The sequence below is a fragment of the Bos indicus genome, chromosome 19, assembly GCF_029378745.1.
Source record: "Bos indicus isolate NIAB-ARS_2022 breed Sahiwal x Tharparkar chromosome 19, NIAB-ARS_B.indTharparkar_mat_pri_1.0, whole genome shotgun sequence".
In the NCBI taxonomy this organism is placed as follows: Eukaryota; Metazoa; Chordata; class Mammalia; order Artiodactyla; family Bovidae; genus Bos; species Bos indicus.
In genome coordinates, this window is record NC_091778.1 from 10591213 (window position 1) to 10610722 (window position 19510).

The following is a 19510-nucleotide window of genomic DNA, read 5'->3' on the forward strand; positions in this document are numbered from 1 at the left end:
AACAAAAATGGGGACACTAACAGGATTTATTACAGAAATTTAAATAGATGAGAATTTATGATAAATATTTAATTCTAAAACAAATAATTCACCTTGGCCAGTAGCATGACGTGACTCAAGAACCCCTACTAGGCCAGAGACAAAAGGAGAGGCCCACCTCCTGGGGAGGCCCGAACTAACCAGAGCAGGACCCAACAGTAACCTGAGGGTCTCCAATTAGGGGGACATTGGGAAGGTGGGCAGGGGGAGGTCACGGGTGCCACTGGTGCGCCTGAAGTATAGGAAGAAATGAACAAAGAAGAGAAAAAAGGTATTAAACGTGGCCAAGGGCAAATAATACTTGCACAAGTACTATTTGCCCTCAGGATTTTAAGGGATACCTGCTGTGCCAGGTCTAGAGGGCAGAAGGCGGCAACCACAGACACCAGGATACCAGGCTGATACGGCTGCCTAGACTCAGGACAGCAGACCTTCCGAGACCCAGGGAAGCACGTTTGAAAGGCTACAACCCTGGAGGCTCAGAGACGGATCGCGAAGAGCAGAAGGGCTCTGCTGCTCTGGGAAGATGCCTACTGGGCAGTGCGTTCTTACTGCGCCCAGCTAAGGGAAAGAGGGCAAGAAGGCTTCTGCTGTGGGCTTGAGAACATTTCTAGGGGTTCATGTTTATTGCCATCTGACCCAGAGTCCTGCCTATGAGCAAGGGTGCAGCCCTGGGCTGTAGGTAGGAAAACTAGCATCCTACTCCCCATGGAACTCAGTCTCTACCCACCCCCCACAGTAGTCCAAAGAGGGTAAAAATGGCCCAAGGACACATTGGGCTGATCTGTTGAGTCAGCCGAGTCTTAATATCGGAGGGCGGGATGTGTTTCAAGTTCTGCCCATTTAGCTCCATGACAGAAAACAAACGGCGGCAGAGATGAGGAGGCAAGATGCTGGCAGCCATGCGCCTTCCTAGGTCTTTATGGCCGTGTCTCTGGACTTGTAGGCCACGCCTCGACTCTTCAGCTCCCGTACGATTCCTGCAGTGGGAAGAGAAACAGCTCTGTGAGGGGAGAAGAGTCAGAAGACAAGGAGGGTCCCCTGGCTCCCACATGGTGAGGGGACGGAGTGGTACGATCTAGGCAAACTTGGATTTCTGGACTGCTCATCAGAACTGCGTGGCTGGAGTGTCACCCCCTTGATGACCCAGGCACATGCTTGTCAATGACTTAGTAAGAACAGGAAGACAACGGGAGACACACTGTAGCTGTCAAAAGCAAGGGTTCCGGAGCCAGAATGCCTGGGTGGAAATTCTGGCTCCTTACCAACTGGGGGATCTTGGACAAGTTATTTAACCTCTCTGAAGCTTTGGTTCCCTCAGAGAGTCATGAGCACTGGCATTAATTCACATGAGAAACTTCCATAAAGCCTGGCACAATAAATGAACAAGGGCTGTTACTATAATTATTATTACCTTGGGGCAGGCGACCAGTGACCGACACTGCATACACGCCTGGCTTAAAGTTACCTGAAAGAGAAGAAGAGACTGCGGTTAAGAGTCAGTTACGACAAAAGACCACACACAACCTTAAGCTAAAAATCAAAGAAATGCTGCAACTCTAAGAGAACAGCAGTTGCTTCTTTTGGCTACAAGCTTTAAATGACAGGGCACAGGACACTTTTCGTGGCTTTCCTCCGACCCCATCTTTCTCACTCTGGGGCCACTTACCCGTTGATTGAAGGCTCCCCCAACCCAGCCCAGACAATACATCTAGGCCAGGATAAAGACAAAGGGAGACACTTACTGACTCGCTGCCACTTGGAGACCCAGCTGTCCTCTGGACTCATCATCGCGATGATTCTAGGAAAGGGAAAGAAACAGAGTCAGCCTGAGCCGCCTCCACTGGAGAAAGCGAGGCTGAGGGCACTGCCCAGCCCACCCCGGGCCCCATGCCCACCTTCACCTCGTTCCCAGCTAGCACAGCAGTTCTGGGAGAGGAAACCTCAGGAAAAGCCAAGAAATGAGCTTCTACCAGGAAGCAAGGAAGACTCTGCACAGTTCCAGTGCTGGGAAGGAACTGACTCAAGAGCTAGTACTGAGAGTGCTCGGGCTTAACTCCCTGGCCCCAGTCACAGGTCAGTCATCACTCACCCCCCCTGAAAAGACTGATGCCCCAGGGGGTGGGACAGCTTTCGAGGTAGATGGCTGATTACAACCAGCACGACCACTGAAGGCTGGGGCCCAGGGCAAAGGGGAGGCTGAGTCTAAACAGTAGGTCCCCTTAGTAGAAACAAGTTAGATTTAATCAAGCTCTGCCTCTAATGAGCTGTCCAGCCTGACTTGCATATGAAGAGCTCCCTCAGAACTTAAGATGAAATTAAAAGGGTGAGCTAATACACGAAAGAGCCCTAGCACAGAGTAGATGCTAAATAAACATTAGCTCTCCTTACTATCCTAATCATTCCTCCCAGGGTAGCTGTAAACCCAGAGCACAGGCCACAGAAAGGGCCAGAAGCCTGCTACTGAGCATGACAGGTAAGCTTCAGGTGCTTTCAGAAGCTACAGAGGTCATTTCTGTCACCCCCCTCATTCAATCAGATTATTTACTGACTGCCTCCTGGGACAGACCTGCACTGATGTTTGTTGACTGCCTCCTCAGTAGCCACTTCTCCTTCTCTTGCTAACAATCTTGGATTCTTACTTAGGAAGCCTCCCTCCCCATCCAAATCCTATATTCGCAGTCATATGCTTTGAGTGGAACTGACCTCATCTCTAGAGGTGGCAAGTAGGGTAAGGCCCACTCTGGCCTGGCAGACCAATCTGGGGTAGGCATGTACACAGGCTGTTCTCATGACCAAATGTGTATTTTCCTCTGTCCTTCTGTCCTTCAAAATCTATTCTTCCAGCCTCACAGTGCCTGTTAATCCAATCTGATGATTTAATCTAATCAGAATCCCCACCACTCTCCAAACATACCCTGCTTTACCGACTCCATTCCTTTGCCCAAGTCAATCCCTTTCTTTTTTATCACCTTGACCTCCTCAAAAATCCTATACTTCTTTTCTTTATTAAGAGCCTGATTCATATGCTTATCTCCTCCACTTCTGGCTGACTTTATCAAGCCCTCCTCTAATCTTCTTTAGCCTTGGATATACTTATTCTTCAAATCTTAATATGCACCAAAATACATAAATAACTCCTACAACTCAATAACAAAAGATCAAAAATGGGTAAAAAACTTGAAGAGACATTTTACCAAAGAAGATATATAAATGGCCAATAAAGATACGAAAAGATGCTCAACCTCACTAACCATTAAGGAAATGCAAATCAAAACCACAATAAGATAACCACATCACACCCAATAGGATTCCTATTACCAAAAACAAAACAAAAACAAAGCAACAGGTGAGGACAAAGATGTGGAGAAACTGGAACCCTTGTACTCTGCTGGTGGCAACGTAAAACTGCTGCTACAGAAAACAGTACAGCAGCGTCTCAAAATGTTCAACAGAATAACCCAGCAATTCTACTTCTGGACATATACCCCCAAAGAAGTGGAAGAAAGCAGGGACTCAAAGAGGTATTTGTAAACCCATATTCATGGCAGCATTATTCCTAACAGCCAAAAGGTAGAAGCAATCCAAGTGTCCATCGATAGATACACAGATAATTAAAATTTGGTATATACCTAAAAAGGGATAGCATTACACTTAAAAAGGAAATCCTGACACATGCTAGAACATGGATAAACCTTGAAGACATCATGCTACGTGAAATAAGCGAATCACAAAAAGACAAATGTTGTATGATTCCACTTATATGAGGTACCTAGAGTAATCAAATTCACAGGAACGTTAAATGGTGATTGCCAGGGGCTGGGAGGAGAAGAAATGAGATGTGCTAACAAACAAACAAAAGAACTGGAGTATCTAAGCGTGTACCTGCATGTCTATACATGTACAAAGTAAAGGTTCCATGAAACATCTTTTCTGCCCAATCCTTTACTCTCCCTTAAAGGAAAACAAAGAAGAATGAAGTGGGCCCACCTTGAAGTAGTTTTAGCAAGCACGGGTTTGGGCCCAGTTCATGTATAAACCCTTCATTGGCCTAGAGACCAAAAGAAACTTAACAGGCCCTCCTTAACCCCAAAGAATACTGCCTCCTGGCTCCTCCCTTAGGGAAGGAAAACTGAGACCCATCCAACTTAGGTTTCTCTCATTCCCCTGCCCCCACTGGATAATCTCACTAAGTGAAAACTTTTTCTCATAGGTCCTCTTAGACATATCTAAAAGTATCAGCTTTGGGGCCAAAATTTACCCTTCATTTTCAAAAAAGATCCTCCTGCATTTAATAAACATATATTAAGGCCCTATGCCAGGTTGACAGTGCACGAGACAAATACAATTCCTACCAGAAATTCCCTAATAGTCTAGTGAAGAACTGTCCAGTGGAAATATAATGAAAGCCACACAATTCGTTTTTAAAGTTTCTATAGCCATGTTAAAGGAGTAACGACAAAAACTAAATTAACTTCAGTAATATAGTTCCTTTAAACCAGTATGTTCAAAATGTACTGGACAGCACAGCACTAGTATGTCTCAAAATAACTGAGACCAACTCATATTGAGTCTCAACAGTCTGTCCAAATTTACTTTGTGGGGTGGGGGTAATATAAAGAATGAATGTAGCAATCCAAAGGGCTTACCCATCAAAAGAAGAGCTGGTGCAGTCATAAACCATCTCTCGGTTACCCTTCATCTGAAGGTATGCATCACAATTGTCACAGCCATCATATTCAAACTGGTCTATAGTCTTGGGAGAGGAAAAAAAAAAAAGAAAGCTGAGCCAAAAGAAAAAACACTTTTCCATACTTCTGCCTGCTGAAGCACAAAGCTCCCTATGTTGGCCGTCTCATCATGCCCCCCACCCACCATTCCTACAGCCCCTTGCCTAAGTTCCACTCTCACACCCCTTTTCTTGTTATAGTTACGCCTCTGCTGAAAGCTGAAGTTGCAAAGGCATGTGAGAGGCCCCTGCCCACGGCTGCACAACCTAGCAGTGTCCCTGCTGAAGTAAACGATGGCCTCCTGCTCCTTCCCACACTCTGCCACCCTCCGGGCCCTGGATCCGACTTTCTTTTTCACTGTTCCCTCACATCTGTTCCGCCCTCTTTCCCCCAGATTGGTCTCCCGTCAGCCAGTACAACCAGGTCCCCGACAGACACCTTGACCAGCGAACACAGCAGACACGCCCGCAGATGCCGCAGATCCTTCGGCACCGTCTCCAGGGCCATCCTCTCGCAACGAAGATCAACGAAGGAATGAGCCACAATCACCTCTCCCTGCGGATAAATAGTAAAAATTACCCAGAATACCTGCACTTCCTCTGCCTCAGACTTCCCCTTCCGGCGCGGCGGCCCCGCCCCCGTCCCCCGCCTTTGATATGGTTTCTCCCGCCAGGAGGCGGGGCCGGCCGAGAGGCACCTGGGCAGGCGCGGGGGCGAGAGTGCGCAGCCATCGAGCGTGTGGGCGGGGCCCGAGGGGCGGGGCGGCACGGTTGGCGCCTGCGCGGGAGCACGCCGCGGGCCGGAAGGTCTGACCTGGACCGCTGGTCCCCTGGAGCGTCCCGGATGACAGCTGAGGTGTTTTTTTGTCTTCCTGTCTTAAGAGTGGAGGGCCAGAGAGTCCACTGTCTCCCTCTGGATTATCTCAGCGGAGATGAGAAGTTCAGGGACCGCCCCCCTCCTTCCTAGCAGCGAGAGCGTGATTGGGTTTCCTAAAGGCCAGAGCGTGATTGGGTTTCCTACCTGCGAGTGATCGAGTTTCCTACCAGCAAGTGATCGGGTTTCCTGCCAGCGAGTGATTGGGTTTCCCTTTGCGTCCACAGGAATGCTGTTTTGTGAGCCGACTTCCGAAAAAAAAAATGAGTATTTATTTCTAAGAACTCTTTATGTAAGTTTCCTCGTTCCAACTGATAATTTACGCTTTGTGCAGCTTTTAGCGTTTAGATCCAGTTCCTCTACTTCAGATCGTGTTGTTTCCTATAGGGTGCACAAATGCCTTGCTGTCTGGTTCAAAACTGGCACCAGACAACCCCCACCTCTACCAAACCTTTCCCGATGAAGCAGGAAGGGAAAACGCTTTTTGTGAGAAGAGGATAAGCCCCTGCAGGCTCTATGGAAATCTCCATACCCACGTAGCACCAGCTCCCTTGAGCTTCACGGTAGTCCCACGAGTAGGCAGAGGACGTTCATCTGTGTTTATCTAGACTGGAACTGTGGGGTATAGATGGTTTCAGGCCCCGCTGCTCTATCTTCCCAACCAGGCCTCCTGAATGGAAACGGAGCTTCTTCAAGGCCGGTCTGTGCCTGGGGCCCGTCCCGTGTTGTGTTCAGATGGGCGCTGGGACTGGGGTTAGGATGTTCTTTATCACTGCATACTCTCTACTTTGAAACACACTTCACCCTGTTTGTCCCAGGGGAGATCTCCAACAACTCTGTGAAGTGGGCGCATTTCATGAGTGGAAAAGTGAGGCAACAGTGTTTTGCAGGGTCACAAAGAAAGTCCCTGAAGCATTATAGAGTGTGAAGTAAACATACAGTAATAGTACAAATGGCACACTGAACCACAAGGAGAATCCAGTCACACTTTCTCTCTCCCTGATCTCACTGAACAATGCTTTTAGGGGCTTACCAGCCAGTTCTTGTTGCCGAGACCACCATGCTACTCTGTTCTTTCATAAATCAGAGCCTAGCCTCTGATATCAGGAATATTTTTGCCCACGTAGATGAAGTTGTTACCCCGAGTGACAGTCATGACAGAAGAAAACCATGAGACCAGATCAAGTTTATGGATAAATATATTAGCAAATAAATACATTTCTCATCATAGTGCCTGATTCAAGCGTCTTTCTGCCTGTTCAGATATAAATACCCACGTGGGTTGCCTAGGTGCTAGTTCCCCACTGACTCTGAGGGAAGAGGATCTCCAGGTGGGTGCTGTGCCCACTCTGTTCCCGCATTCACATTCCAAATGGGATAACGCCTGAGGGGGCCAGCGGTGGTCCAGCTGCTCTAGGGCGAACATCGCCCCGAGGAGGCCCCTCAGCTCTTGCCCACTTGGGACCAGCTGCCCCGGGCCAGACTTCCTTCTCTGACCCTACTCCGCACTGTGTATCTGACCTGCGTGGCTTATACTGGGAAGCTGGGCCTCTGGGCCATCTAATCTCAAGGGCCCCAGACTGCTTCTCCCGTGTTCTCCCCCGTTCCCTCTCCCTGCTCTGAGAGGAAGCACCCAGAGGAAGATTCCTTGTTCAGCTGGAATTCAGCCTTTTCTACCTTCATCTCCTCCTCCCTCTTCCTAAATAAAGTCCCGCAGAAATCCTCATCTTCCATGTCCTTTGGGATTTTCAGCTAAGCGATCTCCAAGGAAGAGTGAGCCCCTTCCCACTACCCCCACCACGCTCCCCCAGAGGGACTGGAGCTGCTGGAACAACAAGGGAGCCTGAAGATCAGAGGCTTCAACCCAGGTTCTTCAAGGTGCTGCACCACCTCAGGGACTGCACACCCTGGCTTCTCCTCTGACTGAATATAGAGAAGCTGACAAATATGGACAAGGAGGGAAAACTCCTTGTGCACCAGGGCAGGCCCTGCCTGGTGCAGCTGCAAAGCCCATCATCTCTTTGCAAAGAAGGAAAACGATAAGAACCAGGGTTGCCATTGATGCAGCAGCCTTACGAAGGGAAGTCAAAGCTGTTGTGCAAGACTGTCTTCAGGAAGGAGGTGAGCAGGGTTCATTCATTTGGCTGAACCCATTTGCTGGTATGAACATGAGGCCTGGGATGAAGGAGAAGTGCTCAGGCTGGGGAAGGAGCACCACCTTTATCACACCTGTCTACCCATGCCTAGCTTCCTGCTCTCAGAAAGGCGCAGCCTGCAAGGGAGCCCACCTACACCAGTGGGAGCTGGTTGCCTGGCTGGACACAGGTGGTTCTGCCGACAAGGTCTGGAGCTGGGAGCAGGAGAGGACACCTGCCACCCACCATCACCACCCTCTGCCACTGGCTCCAGGAATATGGCCCAGAAAAGGGGGGGGGGTTGTTTTCTGAAGTCCTTTCTTTTCTGAGGAGCAGGACTCTGTGCCAGGTAGGGCCCCGAGTCATCCGGCGAGCTCTCTTGGTTGGAGCCAGGACTGAACATCTCACACGGCCTGTTCACACAGCTCCTCCAGCTCCTCTTCTGTGCCTGCGTTTAGAGAGAGGGGAGGAGAGAGGTCACTGAGGGTCAGGCCAGCCTCTTGCTTGTTCTACCTGTAAGAGAGAGGCAAGAGCAGGGAATGGGTCCAGAAGGGGTGATTAGATTGAAAACTGAGAGCGACTCCCGTTGGGACACAGGGGAGAGAAAAACAAATCCAGAGTAAGATACATATATAGCAACCAGTGTGTTACCAACACTTACTATTCATTCATTCACCCAATGAATATTTATTAAGCACTAGTGGATCTGGCCTGCAACCTTGTGCCAAATAGAAGACAAAAAGACTAAGCAGGGCCCTGGCAACCTTGTAGGAGAGCTGTGCGTTTAGTAATTATGCCAGTGGGGCCAGACTGGGCTTATAAGAGATGAATCAAGGAAGGAGAGAGACCATGTCTTAAGTGGAGCGTCAGGAAGGGCTTCCTGAAAGTGGAGATACACGAGCTGGTCCTGCAGGAGTAGGGAAGAATTCCATCTATGGGAACAGGAAGGCAGCAGAATATTCTGGGCTGCAGAAACTGCAGGAAGTGTTTACCTAGTTTGGCTAAAGCTTGGAGCAGGGGAAGGAAAGGCGAAGAGTGGAAAATAAGGTTGGGAAGGCAGATGGGGGCTAGCTGGTACTAGAGCCTTGAAGGTCAAACCAGTTTGGATTTTTCTTTACCCTGAGCAAAACAGAACACTTGAAGATTTCTGAACAGTGTATTTGAGGAGGATGCTGGCCACAGAAGGGAGGGGAGGTGAGCAGGGTCACTGTGCTGCATGGCTCGACAGCACAGGACACTGATGCTCTGTGGCTGTTCTCCATGGCCCTGTGAGAGGGAAGGAAGGACCCAGGAGGCTCCCACCTTGATCTTTAGGCTGCACCTAAGACATGGGCAGGGATCAGCAGTACTGGAAAAGAATATGGTAAAGCGGGTAGAGATACGGTTAACAGACCCTGGGGGTGGACTGGATCTCAAAGGCAGGGGAAAGAGAGGCACTGAAACCAGTTATGAGTTTAGGAGAGAGAGGAGCTGGTGGGTCTGGCAGTGGCAGCAGCGAAAGTATACACGTGACAGGATCCACATTGGCGCCATCAAACACAGGGTCAAAGTCTACGTCACGTGGCCCTATGGGGACAACCCTTTTCTATATGATAACGGTTTACATGCCCGTCTCTCCACAGACCTGGGTCTCCTGGTTGACAAGTTCCATGTCCTAAGAGTCTGGGACCTAGCACATAGCATGCGTATAATGCAGAAAGAAAAATGGGAGGAAGAAATGAATGAATGGATGACAGCAGCTCCCAGGTCCTGCCTGTGGAATTCCTAGACCCTGAAATCTTACAGTTCAGGACTTTCGGGGCCCCTTTAGGGGCGGAGGCATCCTCCTAGCAATGGCAAAGAATACTGTCATCCACACAATAGGAAAAGATGGAGAAGAACTGGAGTTGGGGGACCGGGAAGAGGAAGGGGAGGATTTGAGCAAATAAACACCAAGTTAAAATTGAGGATCTATATTCTCACCACTGGCTGCAATACAGTAACAGGGATGCATGGAGTCCCCAAGAGAATAATGTTGGTCTTATCAACAAAGGTACACAGAAGGGAAGCCCTAGTTCCTTTAGTTCCTTTAACCCAGGGGAAAGGAAAAAATCACAGGGCTGCTGGAAACCACCTGTGATCTCTCTCCACTTTTCCTCTATCATTCATATAACTCTTCTCATATAGCCCAGAAATATGTATGTGTGTGTGTGTGTGTTAGTCAGTCAGTCATGTCTGACTCTTTGCAACCCCATGGACTGTAGTCCACCAGCCTCCTCTGTCTATGGAATTCTCCAGGCAAGAGTACTGGAGTGGGTTGCCCTTCCCGTCTCCAAGGGATCTTCTCAACCCAGGAATCGTATCCAGGTCTCCCACAATGCAGGCAGATTCTTTACCATCTGAGCCACCAGGGAAGCCCAGAAATATGGTTATCTCTAGTTGTATCTCCTATAAGATCTCATATAGCCTGGAATTATGTTTTTCAGTAACTATCTGTCCATACTCTTCTTGGCTTCCTTTGTATTTACAACTAATATTGAGCTGTATGCATTGGTATAGCTGTACCAATTTTTAAAATATTGAAACACTTGTGTTTGGATTTCCCTTGTGGACTAGTGGTTTAGAACACGGGTTCGATCCCTGGTCTGGGAAGATCCCACATGCCAGGGGGCAGCTAAGTCGGTGCTCCACAATGAGAGCAGCCCGCACGGCAATGAAGAGCAGCCCCTGCTTGCAGCAAGTCGAGAGAGCCCACATGTAGCAACAGAGTCCCAGTACAGCCAAAATAGATAAATTATTAAAACAAACGAACAAAAAGAAACACTTGTGTTTGAGTTGCTGCCGCAAACCACTCCAAGTGTTTTCTGATGTCTCAGCCACACTCGGACCTCACCTAGACCTCCCTACAATCTGGCAACTGAAGGATTAACAGCTGGCAGAGCCAGACCATTCAAGCCAGCATCCCACCCTACGCCAGTATTTGTCCAGTATTTGAAATGTCACCCCGTGGGGCCCTTCTCAGCTTCCATCAGCCCCTTGGATAACTCCATATCCAGCTCCAGTCTCCTCTCCCCACCAGGCCCACTTCCCCTGAGAACTCACCAGGCTGGGCTGGTAGCACCTGGCAGTGTGGATAAGGGCATGGCCTGCCCTCCGGGTTGCCAGAACTCCATGCGGAAGGCCCCTCCCCAGATGGGTGTGGTCCGAGGGGCTGGCGTGGAGTCAGACACAACCACACTGGCTGGGAACTCGGGTATGTAGGGCCTGGGGCTTCTGGTAGCAGCCTCCTCTCCAGGCCTGGATGGCCGAAGAACAGTGGGTGGGCCTCTGGGGACCAAGGGTGTGCCAGGCTTGGGCCATAATGGGGGAAAATCTGGCAAGTTGGGTGGGTAGTCAAGTCCTGGGATCGAGAGGCTGGGGTGGGCTCCAGGGGTCCCCCTCGCCGTCTCCTCTGTGGGTGTCGGACAGAAAGGCTGGATTTCTGCAAGTGGAAGAGGCTGCTGGCTGCGGGGCTGGAGCTGGAGGCGTCGGGTGGCCCGGGGGCTGGCTCCGTGAGGGCCCGGGGCCGCTGCGGGGCGGGGGGCTGCCCTGAAAGGGCTGCTGGGCTGCACCTGGTCGCGTGCAGATCGGGCGAAGGCGGCTCCGGCTGGAGCTGTGTCCGAGGAACGGCAGGCCTGGATGGGGGGACTGCAGTTTCGGGATCAGCCTTCCTGCCGTGCCACCGGAAGCGTCTTCTGTAGTGGTGGTGCCGGTGGCGGTGGTAGTGGACGTGGCTGGAAACCTGCGTTTCCCCCACGGGCACCACTGAGTCCAGAGAACGGGGCCGGGAGGCCATGCTAGGCTGAGCCGCCTTCCCCGGGGGCTCCCCTTCGGGGCTGCAGTAGACCAGGGGGTCGAAGTCACTGCTCAGGGAGCTGCGGAAGGTGGAGCTGCTGCCGTGGATGCCCTGCAGGCTGACGTCCGTGCAGTTAACCACGGAGTCGCTCGAAGAGCCGTGGCAGGGCCCCGAACTGGAGTCGCTGGCTGGCCCATCCGCCAGGTAGCCGCTGCGTTCTGTGCGGTAGCTCTCTCCGGACCCGCTGCTGTCGTGGGGCCTGGTCCGGCGAGGGGGCGCGGGGCAGGTGGCAGGGTGCTGGGAGGTGCAGCGGAGGTGGCTCAGGCCCCAGCCCGGCGCGTAGGGGCGCGGGGCCACCGCCAGGCGCTGGGGCTCGCCCGGAGCCCGGGGGTGTGTGGTTCTGGGTTGGCGGTGGTGCCGCGCGCCCACGCCTGGCTCCTGGGACGGGAGGAAGGGGCCGGGCCGGGTGGGCCGAGCCACGGCGCTCCGGGAAGGGCCCAACAGGTAGGCGGCGGGCAAGTGGTAGTGCGCGTGGCCGGGGTGCTGGCGAATGAGGTGTAGCCTCCGGCCCGGTTCCTGGTAAGCTCGAGAGGGTCCCAGGGACTGTGAAAGCGAATCTCCCTCTGGAAGAAAGAACCAAGAGCATAGGTGTTTGACTCCACCGGCCGAAGGAGGGTGCATTCAGGAAAATGGGGCTCTATTGCACATCTTCGGCCTGCAGTCGCCCACAAGCTCCGTCAGAGTCTGCAGCACCCAGGATGCTCCTAACCTGCCTGCACCCCGGGACGCCCTTGCCCCGTCCCATCAGCTGTCCCCTAGGGGGTTCCGCTGAGCACGGCTCCTCCCATCAACGGTCCTTTGGGGACTTTCACCCAGGTCCACCGGAGCCCACACTGCACTTTTGGGTGAATTATAAAAAGGCTCTCTTTCCTCCAGATACTTCCCTTTCATCTTTTAGACTATGGTCATAATATCCTGGTTTTGTTAGAATAGGATACTTTATTGCCAGAAAAGTGGAGTAGTAAATATACCCACCGGCCTGATTTAGAATCAACAAAGCTGTCATGAAAATACACAGAAAAGCTGTCTGCCCGGCTCAGGGGAGGTACCCTCAACCAGTGCACAACTTCTATTTTTAAAAATTTTATTAACTGCTGTTGTTGTTTTGGCTGCACTGGATCTTCATTGCAGTGCTTGGGTTTATGTTTCTTAGTTGCCCTGAAGCGTGTACGATCTTAGTTCCCTGACCAGGGATCAAACCCACATCCCCTGCATTACAAGGTAGATTTTTAACTACTGGACCACGACGGAAGTCCCAAGGGCACAGCTTAGAGAACATCTGAGTCAGTCCTGCCTTCTGCTCCACTTCAAGGCAAAACATTTGCCCAGAAGGAAGCCCCTTCTCTACCCATCTGCCTGCACACAGGGGAGCCCTTGGCCCACCTCCTACCTACGATGTTGAACATGCAGAGGGGGCAAGTGCGATGCTGATGCAGCCAGGGGTCCACACAGGTACGATGGAACTCATGGAGGCAGGAAATGACCCGGAGCTCCTGGAGAAAACAAAGGGTCAGAGCCAAAGTTGACGGCAGCTACAGCAGTGGCTAGGAAGCAGGGCATCCCTGACTCCCTCAGCCCTCCCCTTTTAAAAATTCATTTGTTTAATATGGGCTGCACTAGGTCTTCGTTCGGAGAAGGCAGTGGCACCCCACTCCAGTACTGTTGCCCGGAAAATCCCATGGATGGAGGAGCCTGGTGGGCTGCAGTCCATGGGGTCGCACAGAGTCGGACAGGACTGAAGCGACTTAGCAGCAGCAGCAGGTCTTCGTTGCTGCTTTCGGGCTTTCTCTAGTCATGGTGAGCAGGGGCTACTCCCCTGTTGCGGTACACTGGCTTCTCGCAGTGGCTTCTCTTGTTGCAGAGCACTGGCCCTTAGGGCATACAAACTTTAGAAGCTGTGGAGTGGGCTTAGTTGAACCCGTGGCATGTGGAATCTTCCCAGACTAGGGATTGAACCCATGTCCCCTGCATTGGCAGGAGGTTTCTTAACCACTGGACCACCAGAGAAGTTCTTGGCCTCTCCTTTATTGCCAACACCTGCTTTCAAAGACCTCCTAGCACAACAGAAAAAGTATGGGCTTTGGTATCAAGAGAATCTAGACTTTTGCCACTGCATATGACCTTGGGCAAGTTTCTGAACAGTTTTCTGCTGTAAAATGAGGCTAAAAAACTAATCCACCCCGACCCCTCACTGTCAAGAGGGTGACAGATGCCTCTAGAGCACTCACTGCAGAGCTTGGCATGTGGTACACACTCAACAAACAGAAGTTCTCTTTCCCTGGAAAACCAGGAAAATGACCAAACTTCAGGGTTGTCCGTGAAGAATACACAGGACACAGATGCAGACCGGATGCCCACACTAGCCTCACCCACCTCCCTCTCCAGCCTGGCCTCACCTGGCCCTCGGAGAACTCCTCCAGGCAGATGGCGCACACCGGGGCGGAGCTGCAGCTGCTCCCAGAGTCTGGCCACTCCTTCCGGGCGCCCCGGCAGCCGGCCCGGTAACTCCTGGTGGCCAGCTGGCTGATGGCCCAGGCTGTTCGCTGCTGAAGGGGGTCCTGAGGAGAACAGTGGGCCAGAATGGGACCAGGGCTCCTCCCCCTGCACCCTGGCCTGTGCTCAGGTCCCTGTCACGCAGTTAGATCACACGACCACTGGACCACCCAGGGAGTTTGTACTCTCAGAGTCCTTCCACGGCCCTGTAAGCATTTCATCCCATTCCCCCATGCGTACTATTACCTTTCCTTCCCTTGATGACCCAGGAGAGGAACTTTTCTCCCAACTGCCCCGCCTTGACATGGCATCTTGAATATCTAATAGGCACGTCCAACTTCACAAGCCCCACACCCCTAATGCCATGAATCACCTCAACCACACACTTGTCCTTCCCCAGTCCTCCTCCCCTCAGTAAATGGCAATTGTTCTTTTAACCGCTCAGGCCAAAAATAACGGTGTCATTCTTAACTATTCTCAACTGATTCCTCCACGATCAATCCATTAGAAGACCTGTTGGCCCTGAGGTTCTATAGAAGTGATGGTTCCAGGAGTTAACTGTTTCTCCTAATAATATTTTGCCAATTTAGAACTTTACTGTTAGAGTGGAAGAAAATCCCTATGGAGGAAGATCCATTCATACCGTGGAGTAAGGATGCTTTGGGCATGGGTAATAGCTGGTGGTAAGACTTTGATGGTTTTGATCACTTGTTAAGGAATGCTAAGGGGGATCTGGATTGGCTGGAATGCTGCCATCTGATGGGCACTTGGGATCTTGTGTTTTTGAACACCAGGGGAGTAACTGTGGGTGTGGTGGACCCGTTTTATGGAAATCTATAGAAGGGAAGGCTGTGTTGTACAATGTTATGATCCATTAGGGTGGATGGAGTCTTCCTAATCCTGGCACCAAATACACTCAGTTAATCTTTTTATCAAATAGATTCATTAACTACAATAAGAGTCTCCGATTCTTGAATGGGTTATCAGTTCAGTTCAGTCGCTCAGTCATGTCCAACTCTTTGCGACCCCATGAATCCCAGCACGCCAGGCCTCCCTGTCCATCAACTCCCAGAGTTCACCCAAACTCATGTCCTTCGAGTCGGTGATGCCATCCAGCCATCTCATCCTCTATTGTCCCCTTCTCCTCCTGCCCCCAATCCTTCCCAGCATCAGGGTCTTTTCCAATGAGTCAACTCTTTGCATGAGGTGGCCGAAGTATTGCTGTTTCAGCTTCAGCACCAGTCCTTCCAATGAACACCCAGGACTGATCTCCTTTAGGATGGACTGGTTGGATCTCCTTGCAGTCCGAGGGACTCTCAAGAGTCTTCTCCAACACCACAGTTCAAAAGCATCAATTCTTCGGCACTCAGCTTTCTTCACAGTCCAACTCTCACATCCATACATGACCACTGGAAAAACCATAGCCTTGACTAGATGGACCTTTATTGGCAAAGTAATGTCTCTGCTTTTGAATATGCTATCTAGGTTGGTCATAACTTTTCTTCCAAAGTTATAGGTTTTGCATTTTCCTTTTTAGTTTACTAAAGTAGTACTACTAACTCTCTTATTTCAAAGAAAGAAAGAAAAAGAAAACCTGTTGGCTTTGCCTTCAAAGTATAGGGAGAATCTAATTCTCATCACTTTGACTCCTCCCTGAGCCAAGCTACGATTACTGTCACCTGGAATCTGGTAATAGCCTCTGTGCTGGTTGCTCTGTCTCCAGCCTTGCTGCCCTGTAATCTGGTCTCACCTCAGTGGCATGAGTGATCGTGTTAAAAGTTAAGTCAGATCATGGCTCTAGTTCTGCTCAAAACCATCCCATGGTTCCCATTTCATCCAGAGTGGAAAAAAAAAAAAAACTCATGACAACAGCCTAGACAGTCCAATACCACTGGGCCCCCATGAACTCTGTCCTCACCTCCTGCCCTGCCCTCTTACCCACTGTATTCCACCGCATGCCTTCGTGCTGATCCTCAGACATACCAGGTACACTTCTGTCTCAAGGGCTTGCAGTGTCCTGATTTCTCACCTCAATCACGTTCTCTCCAGGCATCTGCACGCATCACCCCCTCACCCACTGAGGGTCTTTCCTGTAAAGTCATCCTCTCAATGAGGCCTTCCTTGGCCTTGCTTTTAAAAACTAATGCTGCTCCCTTTGCATTCCTTCCCCTTTTTTATTTTTCTCCCTGGACTTACCACCATCTAAGGTATTCTATATTTTACTTATTTTGTTGTCTATTTCCACTAGAATGAAAGCTCCCTGAGGGGAGAGAGCTTTTGTCTTTTGCTCACTGCAGGAGCCCCAACACCTGGAACGTGCCTGACACATAACAGGAGCTCTCTATTTGTTGAATGTGTTGTTGAATGAATGAACAAATGAGGACACCTGTGCGGAGAGACTGCTGGAAATTAACGAAGTCATTTGCAAGCAGGGAGTGGGGGAGGGGACAGAAGGGGGGTTGATGTAAACTGTTTCATGGGCATAAGGGCACCTTCTTTCCTTACTTTTTCCCTTCCTGCTCCCCACCCTCCCCCACACATGCGCTTGCCCACCTCCACCAGGAAGCCCACCCTGCTCACCGGCCTGCTGTGGCGAGGGCGGCACCGGATACGCAGCACCAAGGCCAGGATGACCACAAAGATGATGCCCACCACCGTCAGGAGGATCCATACATCGTAATCTGGCTGGGGGAGTGAGCAGAGAGAGAAAGGGTCACACCTGTAGAAGGAGAGAGGCCAACTCGGGAGAAACACAGGAGACACACAGAGAACAGGGGGGCCCCTTGAGTCTCCAAGAGGGGGTAAGGTCGCAGGTGGGGTTAGGTGGTCCCTTTCTGCCCACAGACACTCACTGGGGAGGGTCCTCCAGATGCCAATTGTGAGAGGTACGATCTCAAGGTCTGTATGCTTGGGGAAAAGGGGACAGCAACCCCTCTGCAAGGTGGGAACTTCCCAGTGGGTGGAGAAATACCAGCCAGGCGTCAGGGGGCCCAGGGGTTCATTCTGGCTCTGCTACTGTGTTCCATGAAACCAAGATGCTGAAAAACCACTTCAGAACTCAGCCGGCCCAATCTGTTCATCCTGAAGATGCAGCCCAGAGTGGGGAAGAAAGGGGATAGAGTTGGCCTGGGGGGCTTCTAAGGTCTCTTGCGCTCCAGGAGTCTGAGGGCTTTCGGTGACAGTCACACAGGGAAAGGGGGTAGTGATTGCAGGTGCTGGGGCCAGGGCTGGAGACCTGGCCCGCTTACCCAGGTCGGGGGCTCCTTCAGCTCAATCCTCACGTGGGCCTTTCGGTTCTTGTACACAAACTCCATCAGCTTCTCGGCATCGTGACCCCAGATCAACACCACAGGCCACGTCAGCCCCAAAGGCTGCTGCAGCTGCAGGAGAGGAAGTGCCCACGAGGGCGGCTGTGTCCTGACTTCTGCTCCTGCAGCACCTCTCTCTTCCTCCCTCCAGCCCCCTCCTCAAGCACCCCTCATCCAGGGTACCTGCTCAGCAGCAGCGCGATCCTCCGTGATGTCAAAGAGGACGGCGCTGGCGCCCCGCTCCCCCGCCATCCGGGCCTGCAGAGACACACAGCAGAGGTCTGGCGAGGGTCAGACACAGCCCGTCCACACCCCAGCCTCACCCCCTCACACATCCACCCCTGCCTAAGGCGCACCCCACACCTCTGCACGCTCACCTCTAACACATGCAAGGGGTCAGTGTGGTTAGGGTCTCCCTGCCCCGCCCTGAGCTCACCCAGGGCCACTGCCTTCAAGGATCACATTCAGTCCTTCCTTTGTAAGGGAGCAAACCCTTAACAGGATTCAGTAGGTGCTAGGGGGTGGACTAGGCTCCAGGCCTGGGGACAAGTAAGATGGCCCTGCCATGGAGGTACCTCTAGTCTGCCTTTGCTAAGAAGGGTGAGAACCGAGAGCAGGGAGTGATCGCAGTCCCCCAACCCGGGGCGTTGGGGGTGACCGGTCCCCTGTTCAGAAAGGCGGAGAGCTCCTTCCGAACAGAACTGGGCTTTCCAGGGTCCAGCCTTGCCCGAGAAGAGGAGGGTGCAGGGCATCCCCTCGCCTCCGCAGGCCGATCCAGGAGCCCGGGGCGCTGCTCTCCCCCGGCGTCAAGGACAGCCCCGGGCTCAGCCCATCTCTGTCTCCCCGCCGCTGTCCAGTTGGCCAACTACCCCTCGGCTCCAGTTCAGGGCCTTACTGGAGGCCCCCGGCCGGTGCTTTCTGCCCTTCACCCCTCCCTGAGGGGGGCGACAGAGCCTGGGCTGGGGAGGCACCCAAGGGGCTGTTCCCACAAGGACGCCACAGGCGCGCTCGCCAAGCTCCCAGAGTCGAGCCAAGCGGGCGAGCAGACAAGCAGATGGCAGAGCCAGAGAGAGAACCAGAAGCCAGAGAGAGAACCAGAAGCGGGAGTCGAGGGGCTCTGGGGGTGCAGGAAGACGCGAGAGCTGAGAGCTGAGGCTGCGGTTGGGGCGCGCGGGCAGAGGACCGGCAGACGGAGCCCTCTGCGGCCTCCCTCGGGCGCACACGCCCTCCAGGCCGCAGGCCTGGGGCCTCGGGGGCCCGGGGCCTGCTGAGGGCCTGGGGCTGGGGCCTCGGGGCCGGGGCCTTCCTGCAGGCGCTGAAGGAGTTAACCGCTCCACACACGGTGGAGGCAGGAAGAGGAGCCCGCGCCGGGCTTACTCACTCGCTCACACCCCCAGCGCTTTGATCTCGGCTTCCCTTCCCGGGAGAGCCTGTCAGGGCAGGTCTCCGAACAGGTCTCCCGCAGGGCCGGCCGGGGGCACGGCTGCTGCTCCCTGCTCCCCACTCCCCGGGCAGCCGTAGGGGCCCCTCAGAACAGGCAGGGACGCCCCGGGAGGCTGGTGGAGACACTCAAGCGGGGCTTTTTCGGTCTGGAGGACAACTTCCCCCTTCCCTTACTCCTTCCCTGCGGAGCTGGGCCGGGCCCTCCACCAGCGCCCAGGCCCAGGCTCGCCAGGCTGTCCCTGTGCGAACTGCTAAAGAGGCGGAGAGCTCACAGCTTTCATCCTCCTCTTTAAGCTTATGCGCTGGAAGTCTCCCCTAGGAGACCCCCTAGGCCATCTAGGTGACCCCAGGGAAAAAAAATAAAAGTGGTCCAGGGACTTCCCTTGTGGTCCAGTGGTTAAGACTCTGCTCTTTTAATGCAAGGGGCGTGGATTCCATCCCTGGTTAAGGGACTAAGATCCCACATGCTGTGAAGGTGGCCAACCAAATTAAAAAAAAAAAAGTTGTCCAATCTTCAGAGGCCTCCAAACCACAGCATGGGAGCTACCCCAGGGGAATAGGAGAAGGACTCCTGCTAATCTCCTAGTCCATAAACGGGCCAAGAGGTGGGGTGGG

At 52.5% G+C, this 19510-nt stretch overlaps 2 protein-coding genes across 4 annotated transcripts in view; both read right to left on the reverse strand.

Annotated features, from left to right (window-relative positions):
* Positions 1 to 8: 8 nt before the first annotated feature.
* On the reverse strand, positions 9 to 5324 carry SUPT4H1 (SPT4 homolog, DSIF elongation factor subunit). The gene is made up of 5 exons (XM_019981923.2): positions 5208 to 5324; positions 4689 to 4795; positions 1785 to 1840; positions 1454 to 1507; positions 9 to 1019 (listed from the first exon to the last, which is right to left on the reverse strand). Exons 1-5 carry the CDS (start codon positions 5274 to 5276, stop codon positions 952 to 954), a joined length of 354 nt encoding a protein of 117 aa, XP_019837482.1. The 5' UTR covers positions 5277 to 5324; the 3' UTR covers positions 9 to 951.
* Positions 5325 to 6823: 1499 nt separating this feature from the next.
* RNF43 (ring finger protein 43) overlaps positions 6824 to 19510 on the reverse strand; it is a 70021-nt gene continuing 57334 nt past the window's right edge. For all 3 annotated transcript variants that reach the window (XM_070772533.1, XM_070772532.1, XM_019981922.2), the window contains 7 exons: positions 17636 to 17710; positions 17393 to 17524; positions 16725 to 16829; positions 14048 to 14209; positions 13042 to 13144; positions 10859 to 12214; positions 6824 to 8225 (listed from right to left, as the gene is read on the reverse strand). In XM_070772533.1, the coding sequence (XP_070628634.1) occupies positions 8182 to 8225; positions 10859 to 12214; positions 13042 to 13144; positions 14048 to 14209; positions 16725 to 16829; positions 17393 to 17524; positions 17636 to 17704 (1971 nt within the window). In that variant the 5' untranslated portion in view covers positions 17705 to 17710 and the 3' untranslated portion in view covers positions 6824 to 8181. The remainder of the gene's footprint in view (positions 8226 to 10858; positions 12215 to 13041; positions 13145 to 14047; positions 14210 to 16724; positions 16830 to 17392; positions 17525 to 17635; positions 17711 to 19510) is intronic.

Excerpts from the sequence above, each read along its gene's own strand:
- SUPT4H1 (XM_019981923.2), bottom strand. The coding sequence starts at position 5,276 with ATGGCCCTGGAGACGGTGCCGAAGGATCTGCGGCATCTGCGGGCGTGT. Across the intron at positions 1,841-4,688 it reads ACCAGCTCTTCTTTTGATGG|AATCATCGCGATGATGAGTC; the intron begins GTAAGCCCTTTG and ends TCCCTTTCCTAG. Across the intron at positions 1,508-1,784 it reads CTCCAAGTGGCAGCGAGTCA|GTAACTTTAAGCCAGGCGTG; the intron begins GTAAGTGTCTCC and ends CTTCTCTTTCAG.